Below are 9,850 nucleotides of genomic sequence, written 5' to 3'. Positions count from 1 at the left end.
CCCCGCCTGCTCGAGCCCAGCCAAGAAACCGTAGTGTGTGTGTGTGTGTGTGTGTGTGTGTGTGTGTGTGTGTGTGTGTGTGTCTCTGTGTGTGTGTGTGTGTGTGTGTGTGTGTGTGTGCGCGAGAGAGAGAGAGAGAGTGTGCAGCAGGACTTGCCTGGGCAAGTGTCTGACAGTATTTCCGTAGCATGTTGTGATTTCTCACTGCTGTGTTTACCGCACGACAAGCCCTGTGATGCAGGCCAGTTGGTGTCCCCAGTATGTATCACTATGGGCCCCACGGCGCAGGTGGGCCCCACGATGCAGGCCCTGTTGGTGTCCCCAGAATGCATCACTATGGGCCCCACGGCGCAGGTGGGCCCCACGATGCAGGCCCTGTTGGTGTCCCCAGTATGTATCACTATGGGCCCCACGGCGCAGGTGGGCCCCACGATGCAGGCCCTGTTGGTGTCCCCAGAATGTATCAGTATGGGCCCCCTGACGCAGGCAGGCGTGGTTGTGGTCCCCGATGCGTAATGGGCCCCACGGTGCAGGTGTTGTCAGGGTACGTATGGGCCCCACGGTGCAGGTGTTGTCAGGGTACGTATGGGCCCCACGGTGCAGGTGTTGTCAGGGTACGTATGGGCCCCACGGTGCAGGTGTTGTCAGGGTACGTATGGGCCCCACGGTGCAGGTGTTGTCAGGGTACGTATGGGCCCCACGGTGCAGGTGTCGTCAGGGTACGTATATGGGCCCCACGGTGCAGGTGTCGTCAGGGTACGTATGGGCCCCACGGTGCAGGTGTTGTCAGGGTACGTATGGGCCCCACGGTGCAGGTGTTGCTGTGTGCTGGCAGCAGATCCTGTTATGTAAGGAGGATTTAATGTGTAATGAATTAGTAAAGCACTCTGCGTTACCACGGCGCACGGGGTAAGGGACGTCCCTCTCCCGGCCAATCGGATCGCAGCTCTCGCTCGAGTGTTGGTTTTTTTTATTTTGCGTTTCTCCGTGAGGTCTCGTTGTGTTTATTTATTCACTTTCTTGGCCGTTTTGTGTCTGTGGCACCGAAGTCAGTCGAGATGTTTGCTTTAAGTCTGAGTGTCTGGTGGATTTAGGTTTGATTTAATCAGCTCTCTCTCTCTCTCTCACTCTCTCTCTTTCTCTCATGCTCTCTCGTTCTCACGATCTCTCGTTCGTTCTCGTTTGCTCTCTCCCATTGTCTCTCTCACGTTCTCTTGTCTCTCTCCCTCTTTTGTATTCTCTCTCTTTCTCTTGTTCCCTTTCTCTGTTGTTGTCTCTCTCTCTCTCGTTCTCTCATTCTCTCTCTCTCGTTCTCTCTCTCTTTCGTTCTCCCCCTCTCTCTCTCTCTCGCCCCCTCAGATACCTGCTGGGGTGGAGGTGCTGTGTGGGGGGGGAGAGGGAAGAGAGGGAGGGAGGGAGGGGGGGAGAGAGAGGAGGGGAGGTGTGGGTGGACTTTGTACCTGTCACAAAGCGTTTAGCACATGAATGATTCTCTCTCTCCCTCCCTCCCCTCCCCTCCCCTCCCCTCCCCTCCTCCCTCCCCCTCCCTTTCCCTCCCCCCTCCTACAGGTTGCCTGGCAGAACGAGAGAACGCACAGAAGTCACCGGGGGGAGAAAAACCGGGGGAGATGAAAGAGGGAGAGAGTGTCGGAAGGCACAGGTGCTGAGACGAGAGAGACCGACGGAGGAGAGGAGAGGAGAGGAGAGAGACGGGAGTGTGGGTGAAGACGAGGAGCGACAGAGGTCGACCTCCATGAAGCCATGAAGCCCTTGAAGAAGCACAGCCGCGCAAAGGGCGGGAAGCGTCGCGGCGAGGGCGACGGCGGCGGCGGCGGCGGCGGCGAGGAGGAGCCGTCGCCGCCGCCGAGGGCCTCCGACGCACACAAGCACCAGCCGCCATCTTCCTCCTGCTCCTCCTCCTCCGCCTCCTCTTCCTCTACCTCCTCCTCCTCCTCCTCCTCCTCTTCCTCTACCTCCTCCTCCCACTCTGACTCCTCGCCCGAGGAGCCAATCAGGACGCAAGCCACCGCCGAGGGGGAGGGAGGAGGAGGGCCCCCTCACCTGGACGCCGCCGCCGTCGCCGCCGTCAACGACGCTGCCATGACGACGCTCGCCGCCGCGGGGGGGGAGTCGCCGACGACGACGACGACGACGACGACGACGACAAAGCCACAGCCGCCGCCGCTGCCGTCAGCGGACGAGCGGGTGGCGGCGACGGTGGTGGTGGTGGTGGGCGGGGCCCCGCACGGGGGCGACGCCCCCCCCCACCCCGTGGGGGGCGGGGGGAGCAGCGGCAGCGGCGGCAGCGCCAGCAGCACGCCGAGCGCCAGCTCGCCGAACCCGGCCTCCAGCCGCAAGACGGCCACCTTCAAGGCCCGCGTGCCCAAGAAGAAGTACACCTCGGAACACTGCGGCAACCACGGCAACCACGCCTCCGCCACCACGCCCCCGCCTCCCCCGCTGCCCGGTGGGGGGGGAGGAGGAGGAGCAGGAGGAGCAGGAGGAGGAGGAGGCCAAGGCGTGATCATCCTCCGCGCCGCGGGCGCAGGAAGCGACCGCGACGGATTCTGCTCGGACCCCGACAGTCGGACGGTCGGCGGCAGCGCGGCGGACCGCCAGAGCGGCTCCCCGGGGCCCCCCACGCTGACATCAGAGCGGGACCCCCTCGGGGGAGTGGGAGGGGGAGGGGGAGGAGGAGGAAGGGGCGGAGACACGGTGTCCCCCGGGCCCCTCCCCCGCTGCTCCTCCACCGACACGGCCAGCGAGCACTCGGCCGACCTGGAGGTGCAGGCGCCGCCCCCGCTGCACGAGCCCCGCCCCCGCCCGCCGCCGCCGCCGCCCCACCACCACCACCAACACCACCCCCACCAACACCACCCCCACCTCCCTCACCTCCCCCACCACCCTCACCCCCACCACCCCCACCACCCCCACCCCCACCACCACCCCCACCACCACCCGTCGGCCCGCCCCCGCTCGCCGTCGGCGCTGCCTGACGCGCTGGCCGACGCCCTCGCCCGCGGCCTGAAGAACCAGCGGGTCTTGGCCCGCCAGCTCCGGGGCCGGGGCCCCGAGGGGGAGGAGGGGGAGGAGCAGCAGGAGCAGGGGGAGGGCGGGACGGCGGCGGTGGGAGGAGCCGTGTTCCGGGCGGGCGTGGTGCGGCAGGTGAGCGGCGAGACGCGCAGCCTGGAGGTGCAGCTGCACGGCGAGAAGGCCCTCTGCGGCTACCCCTACCACCAGCAGGGCCCCGCCGACGAGGCCCCCGTGGACGTCATCCTGGACGCCCCGCCGCCGGGCAGCGGCCCCGTCGCCGCGGGCACGGCCGTCTGCGTGCCCTTCGGCGGCAAGGAGGAGGGGGGGCCCGGGGAGACGGGGGGGGCGGCGGGCGGGGGGGCGGGGCAGTGGTACCGCGAGGGCGTGGTCACGCAGGTGGACACGCACCCGGCCGTGGCGCACCCCTACCGCGTGCTCCTGGCCGAGGAGAGCGGGGAGCGGGGTGGGGGCGGGGGGGCCACCACCACCACCACCCCGGGGCCCCAGGCCGTCTGGGTGCCGCGCCACAGCCTGCGGCTCCTGGTGCCGCCGTGGGACCTGGACCTCCCCCCGAGGGGTGGGGATGAGGCGGCCCGGGAGGAGGAGGAGGAGGAGGAGGAGGAGCGGGAGGAGATGGAGGTGGAGCAGGAGCTGTGTCGGCTGAGTCGGGGGATGGCGCCCGGCGGCGGGGGAGGGGGAGGAGGGGGAGTAGGAGGAGGGGGAGGAGGAGGAGGGGGCCGGGGGCTGTCGTACCCGGGCCTGGGCGGTCCGGCGCTGGCCTCGTCCACCTCGTCGTCGGGGGTGAGCTCCCCCGTCACGCCGGCGCCGCCGGGGCCCCGAGACTGGGAGAGGGAGAAGGAGCTGGAGAGGGAGAGGGAGAGGGAGAGGGAGAGGGAGCTCCACGTCAAGCAGGAGCGAGAGAGGGAGCGAGGCCTGCAGCAGCACCACCACCACCACCAGCTCCACCACCTCCACCCCCATCACCCCCTCCAGCAGCAGCAGCACCCACCCTACATGCCGCTGACGCCCGAGGAGGACATGGAGGTGTCCCACTTCAGCATGGTGCCCATCGGCCCCGCCTCCGCCGCCGCCGGCGGTGGGGGGGGGGGGCCCCCTCCCCGGGGCCCCCAAGGCCCTGCTGCCGCACCACCCCCACCCCCACCCCCACCACCACCACCACCACCGCCACATCCTGTCCAAGCCGCCGCCCGGCTACCTCAACCCCCACCCGCTGTCGGTGGTGCGGGGCATCGGTCTGCCGCCGGCCCAGCTGCTCCACGCCCACGCCGCCCCCGCCCAGCAGGTGCTGCTGGGGCTGGAGCCCCTCCCGCCCCACCAGCCCCCCCCCACCCAAGTCCTGCTGGGTCTCGACCCGGGCAGCGCCGCCGCCGCCGTGTCCGTCTCCATCGGCGGCGTCGGCGTCGGCGTCGGTGGGGGAGTCGGTGGCGTCCTCTCGGTGCCCCAGCTCCCCCCTCTCCCGCCCATCTCCTCCCCCGCCGTCTCCTCCTCGCGGGGGGAGAAGGCCTCCTCCGCCGCCGCCGCCGCCGCCTCCGCTGCGGAGGAGGAGGAGGAGCGGGAGGAGGAGGGGGAGGAGCTCCGGCCACGGGCTCCTCCTCCTCCACGGGCTCGTCGTCGTCGCGCTCGCGCACGCCGCTGACGGCGGCGCAGCAGAAGTACAAGAAGGGCGACGTGGTGTGCACGCCCACCGGCATCCGCAAGAAGTTCAACGGCAAGCAGTGGCGCCGGCTCTGCTCGCGCGAGGGCTGCTCCAAGGAGTCGCAGCGCCGCGGCTACTGCTCCCGCCACCTCAGCATGCGCACCAAGGAGATGGAGGCCAACGGGGGCGCCCGGGACCCCCACCCGCACCCGCCGCACCACCACCACCACCGCGCCGGCGGCGGGGGCGGCGGGGCCAGCAGCACGGGCACCCTCACGCCGTCGGACCTGCGGCTCGGCGGCGGCGGCGGCGGAGGTGGAGGAGGAGGAGGAGGAGGAGTGGGAGGGCGCGCCAGCTCGGAGTTCGACTGGGACGAGACGTCGCGGGACAGCAGCGAGGCCAGCAGCCGCGGCGGCGTCGGCGGGGGCGGCGGCGGCGGCGGCGGCGGCGGCGGCGGCGGCGACTCGCGGCCGAGGCTGGTGCTGCCCTCGCTGCTCCCGCAGGACCTGTCGCGCTTCGACTTCGACGAGTGCGAGGCGGCATCCATGCTGGTGTCGCTGGGCAGCTCGCGCTCCGTCACGCCCTCCTTCTCGCCCGTGTCCAACCAGTCGCCCTTCTCGCCGGCGCCCTCGCCGTCGCCCTCGCCGCTCTTCGGCTTCCGCACGGCCACCTTCAGCCCCATCGCCGCGCCGCCGCCGCCGCCCTCCTCCCTGGCGCCGCGCCGTCACCGCCACCTCAGCGGCACCAAGCTGGGCGGCGGCGGCGGCGGCGGCGGCGAGCGGGAGCGGGAGCGCCACCTGTCGGGCATCGTGCCCACCTTCCAGACCAACCTCACCTTCACCGTGCCCATGAGCCCCAGCAAGAGGAAGATGGAGGCGCACGGACCCGCCGACCCCCACCCCCACCCCCACCCCCACCACCACCAGCAGCAGCAGCAGCACCCCCACCACCAGGACCCCACCCTCCTGGGGGGCCTGGGGGGGATCCTGGGGGGCCTGGGGGGCCCGGCCGCCGCCTTCCGCGTGCTGTCCCCCCAGGGCCAGCAGCCCCCCGGCGGCGGCGGCGGCGGCGGCTCCCTCTCCTTCCCCCGGCCCCGCAGCGCCGCCAGCCGGCCGCCGTCCTCCGCCGCCTCCACGCCGCCGCCCATGCTGGTGTCGCCCACGCCGCCGTCGCCGCTGCCCCAGGACCCGTCGGCGCGGCGCGTGGTGCCGCTGCGCGACTCGCCCGTCATCGTGCGCAACCCGGACGTCCCGCTGGCCAAGTTCTCCTCGGAGGGGCCCCTGGGCCGGCGGGAGCGGGCGCGGTCCCGGGACCAGCCCCCGCTCCAGGGGGGCGGCGGCGGCGGGGCCCTCCAGGGGGGCGGGGCCCTCGGGCTGCAGGCCCCCGTGCCCATCAACGGGGCCGCCACCAACGGGGCCGTGCTGCTGCGGAGCCCCACCTCCACCCTGGTGCTGGTGACCTCCACGGCGGTGAGGAGGCGTTCACTGCGTCACTGCATCACCCTGTCATCACAGTCATTCACCCTGTCATCACAGTCATTCATTACAGTCATCACAGTCATTCACCGTGTCATTCATTCAGTCATTCAGTCATTCACCCTGTCATTACAGTCATTCATTCAGTCGTTCAGTCATTCACCCTGCCATCACAGTCATTCACCCTGCCATCACAGTCAATTCACCCTGCCATCACAGTCATTCATTCAGTCATCACAGTCATTCACCCTGTCGTCACAGTCATTCACCCTGTCATTACAGTCATTCATTCAGTCATTACAGTCATTCACCGTGTCATTCATTCAGTCGTTCAGTCATTCACCCTGTCATCACAGTCAATTCACCCTGTCATCACAGTCATTCACCCTGTCATCACAGTCATTCATTCAGTCATCACAGTCATTCACCCTGTCATCACAGTCATTCATTCAGTCGTCCAGTCATTACAACATCGACCTGTCGCTGCGTTCACCCCGTCACTGCATTCACCCTGTCACCGGTGTCACCACTGTCCTTACAATCCACCCTGTCGCTACAGTCACCCGGTCACAACATCACCCTGTCACTGCAGTCACCCACAGCCGCCGTTACATTCACACAGTCACTAGAGTCACCCCCGTCAGTAGCAGCCGTCACCACGTCACCACATCACCCATCCATAAGCGTCGCCCTCTCCCTGCGTTCTCTCGAGATCTGAACTTGTTCAGATTGTCTACAACAGATTCTTTTCTAAACTAAAGCGTTTTTTTTCTTGCAGTAATCTCTTGAAAGCTTTATCTGAGTCCTTTGGAAGGAGATACGTTTATGATCTATACGAGATACTTCAAGATACTTCAAGATACTTGTGGCACTTGAGGATATTTGTGACAAACACAATGATCTAATGATCCTTTTAGTTTGTATTTTTCTATTGGTTGATCCTCTCTCCTCTCTTCTCCTCCTCCTCTCTCTCCTCCTCTCTCCTCCTCCTCCTCCTCTCTCCTCCTCCTCCTCCTCTCTCCTCTCTCCTCCTCCTCCTCTCTCCTCTCTCCTCCTCCTCTCTCCTCCTCCTCCTCCTCTCTCCTCTCTCCTCCTCTCTCTCCTCCTCTCTCCTCCTCCTCTCTCTCCTCCTCTCTCCTTCTCCTCCTCCTCCTCCCTCCTCCTCCTCTCTCTCCTCCTCTCTCCTCCTCCTCTCTCCTCCTCTCTCCTCCTCCTCCTCTCTCCTCTCTCCTCCTCCTCCTCCTCTCTCCTCCTTCTCCTCCCTCCTCCTCCTCTCTCTCCTCCTCTCTCCTCCTCTCTCCTCCTCCTCCTCCTCCTCCTCCTCCTCCTCTCTCCTCTCTCCTCCTCTCTCCTCCTCCTCTCTCCTCTCTCCTCTCTCCTCCTCCTCCCTCCTCCCTCCTCCTCCTCTCTCTCCTCCTCTCTCCTCCTCTCTCTCTCCTCCTCCTCAGTCCCTGACTCCTCCACCGCCGGCCACCCCGCCCTCTCCATCTCGGGCTCCTCCCCCTTCTCAGGCTCCGGGGGCCAGGAGCGTAAGCCGGGCGGCGGCGGCGGGGGCCCCGGCGATGGCCCTGGTGGAGGTGGCGGCGGGGGGCCCCTGCCCCAGCCGGTGCCCTGCCACCCGTCGCCCACGGCCCTGCTGCCCCTCATCCTGCCCGCAGAGTCGCCGCACCCGGCCCCCCGCAAGGACATCATCATGGGCCGCCCCGGCACGGGTGAGGAGGGGGGGGGGGGAGAGAGGGAGGGGATGAGGGGATGGGGGAGAGAAGGGGGAGAGAGGGAGAGAGGGAGGGAGAAAGGGGGGGGAGTTGGATGGGGGAGAGAGAGGGGGAGAAAGGAGGAGAGGAGGGGAGGAAGATGGGGGAGAGAGAGGGGGAGAAAGGGAGGGAGTTGGATGGGGGAGAGAGGAGGAGAGGAGGGGAGGAAGATAGGGGGGAGGGAGGGGGAGAAAGGGAGGGAGTTGGATAGGGGAGAGAGGGGGTGAGTTGGATGGGGGAGAGAGAGGGAGCGAGAGGGGAGAAAGGGGGGTAGAGAGGGGGTGAGGGGGGAAAGGGCTGGGGGGGGGGAGAGGGAGGGGGGGGGGGGGATGACATTACAGTCGGTTAGCCGTCGCTTCGGCCCCGTGGCGGTTTCACAAAGCGAGCGTTCCACCGCGCAGACCGACGACAGACGTGAACGCGTCTGACAAATGGACTTATTGTGAGTCGCTCTGGCTGGAAGCGGTGTGCTGAACGCCCTGAATGTGACCGTGAATGTGAGATGCGACCCAAACGCGCATCAAACACTGCAGTGGCGCTCGGGGGGGGGGGGCAGGGGGGACGGGGGGGGACGGGGGGACGGGGGGGGTCGCGTCCCCCCCCCATCCCTGCCGCTAAACCAACTCTTTGTGTGAGAGGACACGCAGCATTCAGCTCACAACTGCAAACTGAGTTTTCGAAGGGAGTCTGTCCTGAAAGGGATTGCATGAGTGACCAGTGTTCTGTTGTGCGTTTGTGTTAACGCACACTATTTATGTATATATTTATATATATATACATACACACACACACACTATGGCTATCACTGCCATTGACTGTTGTGTGAGTGTTTTTACATGAAATATACACACACACACATTCGCTCGCTCACTCACTCACTCACTCACTCACTCACTCACTCATTCACTCACACACACACTCACTCACTCACTCACTCACTCACTCACACACTCACTCCCTCACTATGGCTGCAGTGCCTCTCCGTGTTGTGTGCGTGTGTGTGTTTATACACAGTGTGTATATATATATTTATATATATATTTATATATATATGTGACGGCGTCGTTGGGGATAGCTGCCCCCGGGCTTCCTGCTGTGAGGCCAGATTAGAATCAAGCGCGCTTTCGGCGCGTATGCTTGTTACCATGCCAACGCACGGCCACCATATTAGGCTGTTTAACAACTTAGCCTCCATCTTATTATCAAAATCAGGAGGCCGTTCGGAGACGGTGACACAACACAACACAACGCACAACATTTAGCAACGCTCGGTGCCGGAGGGGGGGGGTATGGAAACGCATTGACACACACAATGTTTGTATTTATAAAGATATATATATATATATATATATATATATATATATATATATATACAGATATCTATAGATATCTATAGATATTTCACGTCAACATATTGGATGCGATACACGTTCGGATTTGAACAGTTGGTTTCCCGATATGTAAATGTGTTCGTCGCCTATAGCGTTTTATCACGCTGAAATAATTGTCACGTCTGATGTGTACTACGTCAGACCTCAGGTATCTGGTCGCCCTCTAAACCGTCTGAGAGGATATGTATATATATATATATATACATATATAAATATATATATATGTATATTGGTATGAGCGATGACAGCTAGCTCGACAGGGACTAGCTCGTGTGGGATCAGATGATACGATGCTCTGTTCACCCCGCAAAGGGAGTTTGTGTCACGGGGCGAGGATGTATAATGAGAATAATGCTGCATAGCAAGGACTAGCTAATGTAGCAAGGACAAGCTAACGTAGCAAGGACCTAGCTGACATAGCAAGGACAAGCTAACGTAGCAAGGACAAGCTAACGTAGCAAGGACCTAGCTAACGTATCAAGGACAAGCTAACGTAGCAAGGACCTAGCTAACGTAGCAAGGACCTAGCTGACATAGCAA

The 9,850-nt window shown here is 64.2% G+C and overlaps 1 protein-coding gene across 1 annotated transcript; it reads left to right on the top strand.

Annotated features, from left to right (window-relative positions):
* Nucleotides 1–1,574: 1,574 nt before the first annotated feature.
* On the top strand, nucleotides 1,575–7,877 carry LOC311377407 (uncharacterized protein; the record flags this gene model as incomplete). Its single annotated transcript, XM_084491303.1, is given in 5 exon segments — nucleotides 1,575–4,146; nucleotides 4,148–4,591; nucleotides 4,594–6,159; nucleotides 7,614–7,623; nucleotides 7,626–7,877. Coding segments are annotated over 5 exon segments (4,657 nt in total), but the record flags the coding sequence as incomplete, so codon positions are not given.
* Nucleotides 7,878–9,850: the final 1,973 nt, after the last annotated feature.

This window comes from Micromesistius poutassou (assembly GCF_964030765.1).
Source record: "Micromesistius poutassou genome assembly, contig: SCAFFOLD_1671, whole genome shotgun sequence".
NCBI classification, from domain to species: Eukaryota; Metazoa; Chordata; class Actinopteri; order Gadiformes; family Gadidae; genus Micromesistius; species Micromesistius poutassou.
Note: the sequence above shows the minus strand (reverse complement) of the source record. Positions and strands in the feature narration are given on the sequence as shown.